Source organism: Galeopterus variegatus, unplaced genomic scaffold (assembly GCF_000696425.1).
Source record: "Galeopterus variegatus unplaced genomic scaffold, G_variegatus-3.0.2 Scaffold11, whole genome shotgun sequence".
Classification (NCBI taxonomy): domain Eukaryota; kingdom Metazoa; phylum Chordata; class Mammalia; order Dermoptera; family Cynocephalidae; genus Galeopterus; species Galeopterus variegatus.
In genome coordinates this window covers 1569948-1587519 of record NW_007726122.1, presented here as the reverse complement: position 1 = coordinate 1587519, position 17572 = coordinate 1569948, and the positions used below count along the sequence as shown (strand labels likewise).

The following is a 17572-nucleotide window of genomic DNA, read 5'->3' as shown; positions in this document are numbered from 1 at the left end:
TATAATGTGGCAACTCTGATAATCTCTGATTTCCCTCCCTCCCCAGTATTTGGTGGTGGTGGTGTTTGTTTAGTGACTTTTCCAAACTAATTCTGAAAGTTTGTATTCTTTGTTGTATAGGGCTGCAGAAATCTGTGCTCAGTTAGCATTGTGTTTAGCTAATGCTTGGTGAGATTTTCTAAGATGTTATGAGTTAACATCTCCCAATCTTTGCAGGGGTTCTATGTGCATATTGGGGTGTGTTTTCAAATCTCAGCTAGCCAGTTGAGAATTCTGCCTTAGTTTTCTTTTCTTTTTGCTCAGAGCCTCAAGGTCAGCTTGAGGTGAGAGTTTAGAGCCTTCTCAGATCTTTCCTGAGCAAATGCACATTCCTGGGCATGAGCATAGTCCTTTACATGTACATGGCCTTCTAGATTCCCAGGTATATTTTGGTACTTTTCAAAGTCATTATGGGTATATCATTCTCCAGCTTTTCCTTTTAAGCTTTTTGGTTAGTCTATTGTTTTTTCTCTGTTTACATACTACCCCAGACAGCCACAGTGTTCAATAGTTGCCTCTATTCATTTTTAACATAATGCCTCTGGGGAAAAGGCTGTTCAGACTGGGCAAACTCTGAGTAAGGTCATATGAAGACAGCCTTGAGAGTGTCTTCTAGGGAACTACCAGAGAGGTCAAATAATGACAGTTCTCTGAGCATAAAGCTTTGAAGGACCTCTAACCTGTCCCCTCCAGTGGCTCCCAGGCTGCTGGTTTTCATGATGATTGTGGGCTGTTTCTAAGGCTACCACAGAGCTGGAGAGGAGAGGATGGGAGCAGTGCAAATTAAAATGCCACAGAGCTTGCTGTTCCTACTTAGTTGACTTCTTGAATAAATGCTGTGATCCTTGGCTAGTACACAAAGTTCTGAAAGAACAGAGGTTACTTTGTTTATAGGTAGGGAGATTTGAAGGTATAGATTTCAATTTTTCCTAAATTACATCTTAAATGCAATGTGATTTCAACTTTTGAGTGTATGCGAAGCATGTCAAAATGATTCTAAAGTGTATGCGGAAATGCAAAGGGACAAGAATAGCTAAAACATTACTAAAGAAGAAAATGGAAGGGAATTGGCAAACCAGATATGAGAACTATTATAAAATTAAAGAAATTAGGATGTGTGATATTATTACAAATCAATGAAACCTTTCATGCTCTTATATTCTAGATATTTCTCTTAAAAACATATAGCTAGATTTGGTGTGCAAACTGAAAATCTTTGTCTTTTGAGTTGAGAACTTAACCAACTTAACACTTATTTTGAATAATAATATATTTATTGTATATCTACCATCTCATTTTGTTTTGTTTGTTACTTTTTCTGAATTTCCCTCTTATTTTTTATTTTTTTATGTGAATTTTCTCCTCATTCCATTGGTTTCTCTTTATTTCTGTTCTTTTAATATTTACTCTAAATTTTTACCATGATTTTGATTTAAACAAATACAGTCTGTATCTTTCTTTCTAAACAATAAGTCCTTAGAATACTTAATCTCTGATTACCCCTCCTAGATTACATGCTATTGATGTGTCCAGTATTTTAGCTCTCTAATTTTTTTAGCTTTTTATTTTGAAATATTTATAGATTGACAGGAAGTTAGGGAAGATATTATTCCACTCTCTTCTTGCTCCTATTGTTGCTGTTGACAAATCTGTGTCAATTTAGTTCCTTTCTAGTTAGTCTGTCTTTTCTCACTGTCTCCTTTTAGGATCTTGTCTTTATTTTTGGTGTTCTACAGTTTCACTATTAGGGCTATTGCACAACTCCAGAGAACACAAACCATTTGTGTGGTATCTGTGTGGATAGTGTCCTCAGAGTTCTGTATTCTGGTAAGTGTAGATGTGGGTTTCTTGCTGTTTATCCTGTTTATGGTTTATTGTAATTCCTATATATGAGGATTTATATCTTTAATTAATTTTGGAAAATTCTTGAATAATTGCTGCTTTTTCATTGCCCACATTATCTATCTCTGGAACTTAGAATCGAGACACGTTAGACTAACTCACTTTATTTTACATTTACCTTAAACCATCTTTCATATATCCTGTATCTTTTTCTCTCTGGCTGCATTATAGATAATTTTTTCAGGTTTATCTTCCTGTTCAAAAATTCTCTTTTCATTACTATCTAATCTGCTGTTTGACATGTCCATTGAGTTTTTCATTTTTATCATTTAAAAAAAAATTATTTCTAGAGGTTTTTATTTTTTCAAATCTATTTAAACATGTTGGGTAGTCTCTTGTTCTTTTCTCATGTTTTTAATTTCTTTCATTATTTTAAGCATGTAAACATTTATGTTCTGTATTTGATAATTCTAGTATCTGACATATTTATTTTATTTTTTTGTTGAAACGATTATATATGTTTCTGGGGTACACAGTTGACTATCAATATTTATGTAAAATATGTGATCAAATCAGGATAATTAGCATATTCATCTTTACAATATGTAGTCATTCTTGGTGTCCATTAACCAATTTCTTGCTGACCCCCCCCCCTCCTCCTCCCTTTTCCACAGTATTGTTCTCTCCTTCTGAAAGTTCAGTGTATTATTATGATTGTTGTTTCTTTCTCTTTCTCTTTCCCTCTCTCTTTCTCTTTCTCCCTCCCTTCCTTCCTTCCTTCCTTTCTTTGCTGCCACTTATGAGTGAGGATATGTGGTATTTCTCTTTCTCTTCCTGGCTTATTTCATTTAATGTAATTTTCTCCAAGCTCATCCATGTTGCTGTGGATGGCAGAATTTCATTCTTTTTTATGGCAGAGGAGTATTCCATTGTGTATATATGCCACATTTTTCTTATCCAGTTATCTATCAATGGACATTTAGGTTGGTTCCATAACTTGACTATTGTAAACAGAGTTGTGATAAACATGGGAGTGCAGGTGTCCTTTCAACATGATGATTTCCATTCCTTTGGATATATACCCAGTAGTGGGATTGCTGGATCATGTGACAGTTCTATCTGTAGTTGTTTGAGGAACCTCCATACTGTTTTCCAAAATGGCTGCACTAATTTACAGTCCCACCAACAGTGTAGGAGGGTTCCCTTTTCTCCACATCCTTGCCAGCTTTTGTTACTCTGTCTTTTTGATAATAGCCAGTCTAACTGGTTTTGATTTGCATTTCACTGATGATTAGTGATGTTGAGCATTTTTTCATGTACCCATTGGCCATTTATATGTGTTCCTTTGAGAAATGTCTATTCAGACCTTTTACCCATTTTTAAATTGGATTTTTTAAGTTGTTTGAGTATTTTGGATATTAATTCCTTGTCAGATGTATAGTTTGCAAATATTTTCTCCCATTCAGTAGGTTGTCTTTTCATTCTGCTGATTATTTCCATTACTGTGCAGAAGATTTTTAGTTTGATATGATCCCATTTGTTTATTTTTTATTTTGTTGCCTGTGCTTTTGGAGTCTTTTTTGTGAAGTCTTTGCCCAGTCCTACATTATGAAGTGTTTCTCCTGTGTTTCCTGATAGGAGTTTTATAGCTTCAGTTCTTATATTTAAGTCTTTAATCCGTTTTGAGTTGATTTTGGTATATGGAGAGAGATATGGTCTAGTGTCATTATTCCATGCATGGATCTCCAGTTTTCCCAGCAACATTTGTTGAAGAGGCTGTCCTTTCCCCAATGTATGTTCTTGGTGCTTTTGTCAAAGATCAGTTGGCTGTAAGTACATGGATCGATTTCTGTATTTGCCATTCTGTTCCATTGGTCTGTGTGTAATATCTTTGTGGTCTGATTCTGCTGTTTATTTTTTTCTGCTTACTTTTGCTCATGGTGCTTGTATCTTTTGGAATTTTTTTTTTGTTTTTGTAGGCTCATTTTTCTTTGGACTCTGTAGGGATTCTTTAAGGCTTGGGTTAGAGGTTGAGGCCTTGGGTTGGGTTGGATTGAAGCTTTTCTTTCAGAAAGGAATTGTGGGGTTTTTTGGAGGGTAGGTTTTATAAGATTTTATTATGCACAGAGGGGAGAGGGGGCTCAATCCTTCTTGGCAGCTGCTTTCCTCATGGCAGCCAGGACATTGTTCAGCTCCTCTCACTTCCTCTTGCCGCGGATATGTGTCCCTTTTCTTGATGAACTTGAGGGCCCGTTTGTCCTTGGAGACCTTGAGCAGCTCCATGGCGTGGCGCTCTTATGGGGCAAAGCCACACACCTCTCGGATCATGTCCCACACGAACTTTGTATGCTTGGTGAGGTGCCCGCGCCGTCAGCTGTGCCTTGGCTTGCTCACGTTTTTGGTCACCTTGTGGCCCTTGCTAAGGCCCACAGCCATGGGGTAGCGCAGAGACATGGCTGCTAGTCTTCAATGGCTGCTGTTGTGGAACAGAAAGGAATTGTGTTTGCCTCTACAAGTCTTCTGGGGCACAACCAATTTAAATTAAATGTAGGCATGAGGTTTCTGGGAATATACAGGTTGTATGAATTGGTCCCTAAATCTATATGAAGACTGTCCTGTGGTTACTTACAAATTAAATAAATTTGTATCTTTTTTTTCCTCCTCACTAAGAGCCAAGGTCAAGATAGACACATTTTCTTGCTGATTCCCTTTGAAGGGAAGATTTACACTTTTATTTTAGCTATAGCCCCTCCTGGCTTTAAATGGCAGCTTTGAATCTAACTTACTACCTTGCACATGCCTTAGGCTTCTGTGACTGTTAAAACCCTTTCTGTAGGTTACAGAGAGAGTGGGTATATGCCCTTGGGGCAGCAGACAGTTTCAACCTTGGTTGCATCTTTGGATTCATGTTCTTGTTTTTAGTTTGGCCTCGGAAGATTTTTCTTACTCTTTTACAAGCTCACCATACATTTAAAAGGATTAAAAAATATATTTTATCCATCATTTCTGATAGGGTATTTTAACATGTTTTTTCTGCCCTAATCACTGACTAAACTTTTATGTTTTGGTACATATTAGAGGGAAACTATGGCAATGTGGGTATGGGTAGCATTTCTTAGGGATTTATTTGTGGCCATTCTCAATATTGCCTAGGATGTGGGTATGTTTAAACACTTGACCTGAAATGTTTAAAATTACCCATCACTAGAACTAGATCACTAAAGTGATCTACATGTTCTAAAGAGAACTGAATATACATTTTAAAATTTCCTAGTATTGCCAATAATATCCTTTTGACAGTATTTCATTTTAGTAAAAATCGTACAAGGTAATTTGAAAATGATTAAGGCATGTTGTAAAGAAATTGACTTTTCTTCTTCGGTGTGCTTTATTCAGTAACCTTTTTTTTTCCAGTTTACCAAGCATTGGACAGAATCAAATGAACTGGAATCTAAATCATTAACTCCAGTAGTCTGTAGAGCATCTGCAAATAAGTTAAAGAACAAAGAGAATGTATATACTCCTAAGTCTGCTGTAAAGAATGAAGAACACTTTGTATTTCCCGAGCCAAAGACTCCAGTTAATAAGAACCAGCAGAAAAGAGAAATACTCACTACACCAAATCGTTACACTACACCCTCAAAAGGTATTTGCTAAATGAATTAAGCAGTTGTAAAAAAGCTTCAAATTTCACTCTTCTTACTTATGTTAAGTAAACATATAGCAGGTCAGAAATTACTAGCATTGCTGTTAGGAATTTCTAAGAGGTTAAGCTGCTTTTTTATCATGTTATTTACATTAGTTGAAATGAAAGCATATTAGTCAACTTCTAATTTTTCTCAAATGATAGTAAGTTTTTCTCTATTTTATGTTTATAAAATTGAATCATAGCATCATGGGATATCAAGGCTCAAAGTCTCCTTTATTCCAACTCCTTTATTCACAGCTTAAGAAACCTGAGACTCAGAGGAGTGAAGTGATTTGCGTAGTCACATATTTAGGCTTAGACCTTGTTTGCTCATTTACACCCACTTATAATGACTCAAGCTGAAGTCTCTGCTGAGTCCCTCTTACTACTCTGGCTCTCCACTTCTGGTATCTGATCCTGTTCCATTACTGCCTGTACCCAGCAGACTGGGTAAATCTGTGATGCCTTTTCAGATATATTTGTCCGTGTCCAGATATCACAACTCTTTCATTTCCTTCGGTTTCCTGTTTAGTTTAATCATTATGCTTTTTAAATAAACTGTTTCCTTTATGACACCTCAGCGTTTTGGTTGCTGGCCTCATCTGGACACATTCTGTTTTGTCAGTGTACCTCTTAAAATATAGTGTCTAGAAGTAAACCCAGTTTTCTGAGTCTTGCTAGGATAAGGTGGTGTCATGACACAGAGACTTTGCCATGTTTATTGCAGCATGGCATAGCATGTAGTAAGGACCATATTTGTTGTCTGGTACATAGTAAGTACCTGATGCCTGGTACATAGTAGAGGCCATATTTGTTGAATAAGGAATAAACTAGAGAGAGCCTGAAGGAATTTTATTTACCATCATCTAGTCTGTGTCACTTTTTAAAATGATACCTAAATTTTATTAGCCTTTTTCCCCCCAGCAATTGTGACATTCTCTTGTGCTATGTTAAGAATGTAATGAACCCAAACTCTTAAATATTGCCATGTGAACCACTGCTAAACCACATTCTGCCATTTTGTTTCTAGTTTGCTAATGGGGCTGATAGCCAGTTCAAGAGGCCAACTTCTTATCCATAAGGATATCATAGAAGACTTTGTCAGAATATTTGCTAGAATATTATTATGTTAATGGCATTCTCTGTCTCATCAACTCATATAAAATGTGAGGCCAGTTTGGTGAGATAATATATGTTTGTATGTGTGTGGCTGCCTGTGACTGCTGTGAGGGTTCAGTGAGATAACATCTCCACATAGTAGGGCCTCAATAATAGCTGCTATTTCATCTTTTTCCAGGGTCAGGTGGTCTCTTTCTCGTCCGTTATTTCTCAATATAGCCACGACATCCTTTCTGAGTCATGGGGTGGGACAGGAAGATGGATCTTAGTTCACCTTAACTCATTCAGGGCTTTTTTTTTTCTTTTTTAAAAAACATTTGATGCTACGATCCCTTCCATTATTGGCATTTTCTACTTTTTATGTAACTCTGAAGGTTTTGAAATGTGGGTAGTTGGAATTTATTTTATAATCTTGAAATATTGTCAGTTTACATATCTTGTCCCTGTGAAAAAGACTGTTGGTCAGACTCTATTATTGGCCATTTTTGTTTAAACTGAAGAGCTATCTAAGGGAGCAAATAGATGAAGCCAGGTCTGATAGCTTCCATTAGCACTTTACATTTTACTTTCACTGTGAGTTATTTTTGACATAAACTTTAATTTCATTTTTGTGACCCCTGTACAATACAGTTAGTGACAGTTTGTGGAATAGCAGCTATGTATGGTAGTAGATGCTCTCAGTATACAAGTGGAAAACTGTTTTCACAGATACAAGTATTTTTGATTACTCTTATTTTCTTGTTCTTCTGGAACTCGTGAGAATAAAGATGAATAGTCATAAACAAAACCAAATCCCCAATCTCTTTTTAAAACTTGATATCATATCTTTGTTATTATAATATAAATATTATGGGCCGACCCTGTGGCTCACTCGGGAGAGTGCGGCGCTGGGAGCGCCGAGGCCGCGGGTTCGGGTCCTATATAGGGATGGTCGGTGCGCTCACTGGCTGAGCACGGTGCGGGCGACACCACACCAAGGGTTGTGATCCCCTAACCGGTCACCAAAAAACAAAATAATAATAATATAAATATTATTATCTCTAAAGGGCATAAAACTTTTAGATCATGAACAAAAAAATTAATCGGTGGTAACCAGTTTTCTTAATGCAAATTTGTCACAAACTATCTGGGATGCAAATACTCTACTTAAAATAAAACACAAAATTCTGGAACAGGGAATATAGAAAATAACCAAAGCTCACAACTCTTTAATAACTTTTGTCAAGCTTTCACAGGGCACTGTTTTCACAGGGCCTAAGAGGAATTGGATGGGGCTGTGAATTGAATTAACACCTTTCAATACCATATCAATTAAAGGCATAAATTAGACCCTGGTATAAATATAGAAAGGAGAATCAGTAATCATGAAATCTGTATTTATATGACCTATTTGGATTTATAATAATAAAATTATAAGCATGGCTTCAGTTGCAGTGAAGAAAAAGAAGAGCTACATATGCAAAGCAAAATTATTTTGTTTTTATTATAAATCACATGGAAACGTTTCTTTAAGGAATTAGAGCTTTTAACATCACTCACTGTTCAAGTGATAGTATTTGTAGGTCAAAGAATGAGATGATATATGCTTTATTGATAGAAATTTCAGAACCATAGTATATCAGCTACGTATGGTTTGTGTTTGTTGTTTTTCTAATAGCTAGAAACCAGTGCCTGAAAGAAACCCCAACTAAAACTCCGATAAATTCAGCAGGAACAGACAAATTAATGACAAGTGTCATTAGCCCGGAGAGGCGGTAAGTGTTCAGTTTTTTAGACTCTTTGATCTTTAGTATATGTAACCTGATTTCCTTTTTCATATATGATAAACCTGATTAAAATGAATCATCTCAGATTCTGTTGGAGACTATAGGATGTCTCTCTATATGAAAATGGTCTGTGGCTATTACTACGACTTGTTGTCACTGCCTTCTTCAAGGGGTAGTATTGTGAAAGTGATCAGTAGTAGGACTGGCACCTTAACTTAAAGTATGGTAGGCTAGGAAGACAGTGGTCCTTACCCCAGCCATGTCATTCCCTCTCTGAGGCCTACTTTCGTGCCAGTAGAGTATAGATATCCACAAACAGATAACAATCCCCCCAAATAGTAAAGGTACTATCTGGTGTTTCAAAGAAAACCACTCTTCTTGTATGAAAAGTTCCATGGCATATGTGACTGTTGTCTTTTATAGCTATTTTTTTTTTTAAGCATGATCTATTTGGGGAAAGTAGAATAGGAACTGGTAATTAAATGATAGTATGGAATTATTATTAATTTCCTTGATTTGTTAATGGTATTATGGTTATGTAGAAAAAAAAGTCCTTATTCATTGGAGATGTATGCTGAAATGCTTCAGAGTGAAGTGTCATAATATCTTCAGGTGGGTTACTTTCACATGGTTCAGCAAATACTTACATGTATTTAATGTATTTATTATCTATTTTCATAGAGAAAGCAAATGTAGCAGAATATTATCAATTGTTGAATCTAGGAAGATATATGGGTGTTCATTGTGCTAGTCTTTCAACTTTTCTGTATATTTGACATTTAAAAATAAAAAGGAAGGGGAAAAGTAGTTTTGCCAAGTGGCAGTTGGCTGGGAGGAAGGGCGATGGCTCCTCTCCAGTAGGAGATGGCTTTAGTGCTTCCTGAGAAGGAGTGAGATGATCTGGCCCTGGCTTACCTGAAAGAAGTACCCTAATGTGTATAAAGGGACAAAAGCCCAGCCTATGAGGGCCCCAATAGGCAGGAGGCCCAGCTCTACTTGTGCTTTGTTTTTCTCTAAGGTGCCGCTCAGTGGAACTGGATCTCAACCAAGCACATATGGAGGAGACTCCAAAGAGAAAAGGAACCAAAGTGTTTGGGAGCCTTGAAAGAGGATTGGATAAAGTTATCACTGTGCTTACCAGGAGTAAAAGGAAAGGCTGTGCCAAAGACGGACCAAGAAGGCTAAAGGTAAGTGGACTGGAATTCTTTAATATGGATTTAAGAAGCTGGCTACTAACTGGACTGAAGTACTGAATGAATTAGTATTTTTTATTTACTTATTAATTCATTTAGTTATTATATATTTTCTGAGCAACTAAAATATGCGTGTTTGTATACAGTGGGCTTTGAGAAGGCAGAGGTAAATTAGATAGTCACTCCCTTCAAGGAGCAAACAATTATATTCACATATTCAAGATCAGATGGAGGGATTAATCATGGAGGTGGGGAAGCCTAGGGCATATGTGGGGAATTGAGAGCGGCATTAAGGGCTTGAGCTCACTTGTCATATCTCTGGCACATAGAAGAGTCCCTGGTAAATAGATACCTGTGTAGGCCCTCATGAAATATTTGAATGTGTGGGAAGATAATTTGAACGTTGAGTGTGGTGTTTGTGAGGAAAATAGTGAGTGACCGGCTGGGAAGGTCCTCAAGGACCTGGCTAAGAGGTTTGGATCTTACTTGATAGACCTATTATGCTTTAAAAGGGTTAATGTGTCAGTGATGTAGACAATATATTTGGTTGGCAAGGAAAGGAAAAATAAGCTATTTGTACATATAAAGTCCTTCTTGCTCTCTTAGCTTCAGTCTGAGCATTCATTCAAATATCTAATGAGTGACATTTTTGTTTGGTAGAAGTAGAGGAATTAAGAGTTAAAGGGATAAGTAAGACAGCCCATGTCCTCAAGGAACTCATAGAGTAGCAGTAAAAGGAGGCTGGGTTGTTGCTTTGACACCCTGGGCTTACTGCTGTAATAAAAACATGTTCCAAGAGGTGTGGGATCCAGAGGAGGGAGGAGATAATCATAGTATTCCATGATTTGGGAACTGGGTCTGTGTTTAGTTTTTGCACTGAGATTCTGGGTGGTTTGGGGGAAGGAAAAAGCTGAGCTATTGGGTGTAAGGGTGCTTCCAAGAAGAAAGTTCTGAGATCCCATTTATGTCCCATCTTAAAGTGGAAGAAAATAGGACTTATCCATTAGTATTCATTGCCCTGTTAAACTTACAGAGTGCACTGAGAAGTTTTATGCTACATATAACTGTTTATTAGGCATATTTTATTCTTTTATTCTGAGATATCTGTAGTTGGAGACAGTTATGAAGTATTTCAAATGCTGACATTGGGATTAAGAAAACCATAGTACCATTTCACATAAAAACATTAAATAGATAAAATTAAGGAAACTCGTCCAGCTATACATTATTGAGAAGCTAAGCAGTTATCAAATACTAATGGATAATGTTGTAAAAATGTTCACTTATGTAAATTTTTTGGAACCCAAATGCATTTTTTAATGTAAACTGCTGCGGTTTTAGTTGACCTTCTAGGTAGTCCCCCAATACTTCCAGAATATAGGAGAAAAACACAGATTGGGAATGAGAAGACCTGGGTTGTAGCTCTAGCTTCATACTGTGTATCTTTGATAAGTTGTTTTATTCTTTCCTTAATTTCCTCGTTTGTAAAATCTGGAAATAAGGCCTACCCTGGCAACCTCATGTAGTTGGGATGCAGAAACAAGACTGTACGTATAGGTTGCAACATTTCATATGAAATGCTTTATTAATATAAGGTGGTGTTCCAATGTGAAGCTTCATTATTATTATCAGTATTTAGCATATTAACCCCAATGTACCTGAACCACAGTCCTAATTAGCACAAGGCTAAGATCTGAAACTTGATCAACTTTGGATCTTTAACTTTATAAATATTTTAAGTTCTTATAGAACTGAAGGATTGCTTTTTTCCACTAACTTTTTATATTTAAAAAACTATGAAGTTACAGAAAAGTTGGAAGAATAGTACAAAGAACACCTTAGTTTTTTAAGATAGCAAATCATATGTAGTCAAGCTCTCTTTTAGGAAGCAATCTATAATTTCATCTAAAATTTAATTAAATAGGATTAATTTTTTATTTTACAAAAGCAATATTTTAAATTGTGATTTGAAAGTGTTCAATTTATTATCTTGGCAGAGCCAATTCAGTTTGGTGAAAAAAGCCCTGGACTGGGAGCCAGAAGGCAGAGGATGACCTTATTTAACACTCACCTTCACAATGTTTGCCAAACTGCATATCGTGTGCACTATTATTTATCTGATATTTTTTCTTTGTTGACTCTGTTTTAAAAAATAGATTATAGAGGTCTAATTGATATATAATAACTATATATTAAAATGTACAGTTAATATGCTTCAGCATTATATTTAACACCTGCGAAGTCATTATCACAATCAAGATACTTTTCAAAACTTAAATTTATTTAAAAGGAAACTATATATCATTAGTTTTTGCTAATTTTATAGTTTTTGCTAACTATATATCACTAGTTTTTTCTGAATCAGATTGGAACAAACACATAAATACATAGATTTTTTATTGCAACATAGTTGTACGTATCTGTACAGAGTATAAATATTAAAAAATATGTATCTATGTGTCACCTAGAGTTATCTTATATATCTTATAACACACTATGGGAAATTCAACCTTAAGAAATTATATTTCTTCTTTGGACCACAGGTTCTTATTTTGAAAAATAAGGTAGTTATATCCTTTCCTACCTCAGAATTTTGTTGTTTATAAAAAGAACTCAGAGCTGGCCGGTTAGCTTAATTGGTTAGAATGTGGTACTAATAACAAGGTCCAGGGTTTGATCCCTGTACTGGTTAGCCACCAAAAAATAAAAAATAAAAAACCCTCAAATTTAAAAGATATGGAAACTATGATTTTGTGTTACAGTGAAGGTAAAACTAGGAAAGTAGGAATTTTTGTGTCTGCAGGACCTTCTAAAACAATGCCTGGCACATAGTAAGCATTCAATAAATAGTTGAATGAGTGAATGGATGGATATTAATTAGAAATGAAATTGTCTCTGAGAATTATGCTGTCAGTCAATGAGAAGAAATAATTTGACATTACTTTTTATTTTACTTTTTTTTTTTTTTTGGTGGCTGGCTGGTACAAGGATTGAACCCTGGAGAGTTACAATTTTTTTTTTTTGGTGGCTGGCCTATACTGGGATCCAAACCCCTGACCCCTTGGTGTTATCAGCACCACACTCTAACCAAGTAAGCTAACCGACCAGCCCTTGACATTACTTTTTAAAAGGAATACCTGTTTTATTCATTTTCTCAAAGAATTGTCATAGAGTCAGCTCCTGGAATTTGATAATATTCTCTAAATAATCCAGAAAGAATTAAGGAAACATGCCCAACTGTGTGCAAAGCAAACTTTCTAGTGCATTTATTTCTTCTTCCCACAGTTTACATTTCAGGACTGTTAATGTCTTTACCATAGTGTGGGAAGAGAGAAACAGGTAAAGATCAAACAAATAAATTGATGCTATTTAATATTTACTTCTTAAAAAAGATTGGTTGGAGAGGAAGATGAAAGTATAATAGGGAAGATGTGGATGTTGTTACTAATAAACATCATTTCTCCAAGCTTTTCCAATGACATTAACTTACCAAGAGTTGGCTGTAAATTCTTTCAGTATTTTTCTTAAAATATTTCTATTTGAAAAGGTACTATATTGAGGAGTTTTGGATCTCTAGATTAAGGTGGGATGGTATTTGTGTTGATGTAAAGATTTATTTCTCACCCCTTCTTTTTCTGTTTTAAGCTTCACTATAATGTGACTACAACCAGATTAGTGAATCCAGATCAACTCTTGAATGAAATAATGTCTATTCTTCCAAAGAAGCATGTTGACTTTGTACAGAAGGGGTAAGAAGCACACTTACAGGCTGTTGCATTTATTACTTAATATCTTTTGAACTTTGAGAAAATATGGATTGATGCCCCCCCCCTTAAAAAAAAATATTTCTCCCACCTCATTCCAAAAAGCTTTTAAGGTAGTATCATTTTCATAATTTACTCACTTTTGTATGAGCTATAAAAGTTTTTAAGTGTATATATTGTCACCACTTTCAAAATTAGATTTTTCATTTCTAAATAGGAATATTTGAACTTTCAGTTTTTAGATCCTCTGTTTCCCTTTGATTTTCTTTACAGTAATATTTATAAGTTGTAATCTAAATTTGTGATGCACCTCAAACAAATCAGGGATTTGTATAGAATCCTCTTTATGACTGGCTACTTTACAGTATTGGGTTTTTAGTGTTTTAGGAAGTTGTTTCACCTTAACTTTTTCTCACTGTTGAATGAACTGAACTGCCATCAAAGATTTCTTGATTATGATCAATATCAGATCTCTTCTGATTACCTGATATGTCCTTATTTCTAAGCATTTTCACTCAATTATCTCTCTTTAAAATTTCTTTATTAAAACAGCCAAGTAGAACCACATGTAAATAGAATAGTCAGTATATAAAGTAACATGTTAAGAAACAGTCTTTTGCAAATATAATATGACTTTTTACTATCTGTAAACGGTGGCAAGCATTACTTATACGAACCCTGGTTTTCTTCCTTAGGCTTCATTAGAACACATCTCTCTAACTTACTCTGATCTTTTCTTCATGCTTGGGGTTTACCCATGGTTCCAGAACCAAATCTCTTATCACAGGCCTTTTGAAAATCTTTCCTTTAGCGTATGATCTCTCTATCAAGACATCACTTAACTGGCTGTTAACTGACACTTTTTCCTTCTAACTTACTGATCAGCTGGACGGCTTTCACCTTTTCTTGTCTTTTAGTCTTCTCTGTTTTACCTTCTTTTTGACAAAGCAGAGAGAAAAGTTGGGCTGGCCAGTTAGCTTAGTTTGTTAGTGTGTGGTCCTGATAACACCAAGGTCTAGGGTTCAATCCCTGTACTGGCCAGCCACCAAAAAAAAAAAAAAAAAAAAAAGTTAACTGACACTTTTTCCTTCTAACTTACTGATCAGCTGGACGGCTTTCACCTTTTCTTGTCTTTTAGTCTTCTCTGTTTTACCTTCTTTTTGACAAAGCAGAGAGAAAAGTTGGGCTGGCCAGTTAGCTTAGTTTGTTAGTGTGTGGTCCTGATAACACCAAGGTCTAGGGTTCAATCCCTGTACTGGCCAGCCAAAAAAAAAAAAAAAAAAAAAAAAGAAAGAAAAGAAAAGAAAAGAAAGACGAAAGTTAAGTGTTTTAGTGGTGTAATGTAACTAATCTTGGTTGAATTCCATTTATTATCTTTTTCCAATCAGGATGAATTACTTTTTTATTTTCCATATAACTAAATTGTTCTATGCTTCATCTCCATGTTAAGAACATTAACTACAGGGTGCGTCTTTTGGCATTTCTGATATTGACTGCTTATTTTTAAGAGATCAAACTCCTTTTCCAAAACACATAACTAAGAAAAAGAATGATATTTTGTGAAACCTCATAATACTTAACACATACAAAGTAATTTCTCCACACTTCTGCAGAACAATGCCTAATCATGTGCCATTAAATATTTAGGGAACTGAAATTTAAAATTGACCCTATTGTTTATTGTTTATGTTTATCGAGGACCAGTAAGACAAGTAAAACTCTAAAGTTTAATGTAAACTAATTTAAAAAATAATTTTAGGTGAACTCAATTTATGCAACTTTTCAGGATCATACCTATTTCTTAAAATGAATTTAAGGCTTTGCTTAGACTGGGCCTTTCATTATCAGAGTAAGTAATGCAGCAGTTCTAGCTATAAATGCCATACATTTCAACTACAGGAATATACCATCTCCTTGGGCTTTCTTTTGCTTTTCTTTCTGCCATAATGATTAACAATCATGACCCGTTATTACTATTAGAAAAACCTCAAAAACATGTGTCCTTCTGACAGGTTAGTGACTTTAGCTTTATTTACATGAAAGAAGTTTCTGATGACATGCACACACACAAAATATTTTTAATCTTCCCTGCACTTTCCTTTGTTGTGAACATTGTGGAAATGGCCTAATGTTCATGGATTACACTGTTGAAAGGGTTGCCTAAAGAATGCCAGATTTCTTGAGCATGAATGGCACGTATAGCTATGAAAGAAGGGCTTTTCTTTGGGGCAAGGGAGAATTCTGGTAAAGCCGAATTATCCTTATTCTTCTTAGGATCCTAGTTTGTCTTCTGTGAAAACACCAGTCATACTCCATCACTAAAGCATAGCTAGGTCATTTGGAAACTGTAAGCAGTAATACATTGCTTCATGTGAAATAATGGTTCATTTTCTCCACTGGCCTCCTAGGGGCTTAGAAGCCTCTTTTATTATATAGAATATTAATGCTTCTCCTACTAACTGGCTTCTTATCTTGTTTTTCACAGATATACACTGAAGTGTCAAACACAGTCAGATTTTGGCAAAGTGACAATGCAGTTTGAACTAGAAGTGTGCCAGCTTCAAAAACCCGATGTGGTGGGTATCAGGAGGCAGAGGCTTAAGGGCGATGCCTGGGTTTACAAGAGATTAGTGGAAGACATCCTATCTAGCTGCAAGGTATAATTGGTGGATGGTTTCCATCCTGCTGGATGAGTGTGGATGTGATACAGCCTACATGCAGACTGGTGTGATTGGTGTGATTTTAAAGTCCATTGGAACTGCAAACTTGTTTCTAAGGAGCTATCTTAAAGACCGATATCTTTTTGTTTTTAAACAAACGATATTATTTTGTAGATGAATCTAAGGCAAGCCCATCTTTCATTATCTGTTACTGTCTTTTTTAATTATTTGGCTCTGTATATTAATAACTGTTGACTTTCCTAGCTTTACTTCCATATGTGAATGTAAGCTTTTAACTATGTCTCCTTTTAATGTATAATTTCTCTCTGAAATAAAACCATTTGTGAATATAGCTGGCTTCTCATCTTCTCTGTGTTTGATTTTGATCCAAATAGAATCTCGAATGACTTCTTGACTATTAAGTAGAAACTATTTGGAATACGTTTTATCTGTTATCAAATATGCCTTGGGTAGAAAAACAGATAAGAATTCATTTGCATAATTTTTTCCTGTCTCTGATTTAAGTAGGATTTATTGAGATCGTTAACTAAGGCACAGCTGTGGTTACCAGAGTTAAACAACATTTAATATGTTGAATAAAAGAGTATTGACTTCAGTAAGTATGGTCGGTCAACAGTGATAAGTATCTGAACTATGAACCTCCATAAAATGTTACTTTATGTAAATTTCCCTAAGTCTCAATGTTGTCCCCAAATTTGTATTTTTATTTCATTTTATTGGTCTCTAAAGGCTAGAGCTCAAGTTTTATTTGTGTGGATTTTACCAATTAAACTAGTTGGAGAAAACTAGCCCTATTTCTTTTTTCTTTTTTTTTTTTTCTTTTGTGTGACCGGTAAGGGGATTGCAACCCTTAGCTTAGTGTCGTCTGCACCGCGCTCAGCCAGTGAGCGCACCGGCCATCCCTATATAGGATCTGAACCCACGGTGGGAGCGCTGCTGTGCTCCCAGCGCCGCACTATCCCGAGTGAGCCACGGGATCAGCCCAAAACTAGCCCTATTTCTGGTCAGTAGAGAGGGAGTGTTTTGTCACTCATTTATTCAATAAACATTTACTAAATGCTTATATGCATTAGGTCCTGGGGCTGAAGATGATACTATCTAGTAAACTCAAGGAGTTCCGCCTATTAACAGGGGCAGATGCATAAACCAGTATTTGTAGCTTAGAGGGGATGATCAACTTTCCCTGGAGTTAGGGATGATTTCTTGGAAGAAACAGCATTTGTTTTTGAAGGATATATAGGAGTTCACCAGAAAGAGAAAAAGGAGTGTGACATTCTTGACAACGAGAACAATATGTGCAAAGGCATGGAATTATAAAATGTCATTGTGTGTTTTTGGTAGAAGCAGAAGGTGATGTATAGAGAAATAGCAGAAGAGGGTTGATAGTTTAACTGAAAATACATCAGGAAGGAACTTGAATGCCCCACTAAACTGTTTTGGCAAAGAGAGTGGTCAAAGGGTTTTTAATTTTTTTGTAACA

General features: G+C 35.7%; 1 protein-coding gene across 1 annotated transcript in view; it reads left to right on the top strand.

The window, feature by feature from the left end:
• The window catches only part of MELK (maternal embryonic leucine zipper kinase), an 81940-nt gene extending 65517 nt beyond the window's left edge, over positions 1 to 16423 (top strand). Inside the window, exons 12-16 of the mRNA XM_008588490.1 lie at positions 5296 to 5527; positions 8346 to 8442; positions 9473 to 9641; positions 13293 to 13396; positions 15897 to 16423. Of these exons, the coding sequence (XP_008586712.1) occupies positions 5296 to 5527; positions 8346 to 8442; positions 9473 to 9641; positions 13293 to 13396; positions 15897 to 16074 (780 nt within the window). The 3' untranslated portion in view covers positions 16075 to 16423. The remainder of the gene's footprint in view (positions 1 to 5295; positions 5528 to 8345; positions 8443 to 9472; positions 9642 to 13292; positions 13397 to 15896) is intronic.
• Positions 16424 to 17572: the final 1149 nt, after the last annotated feature.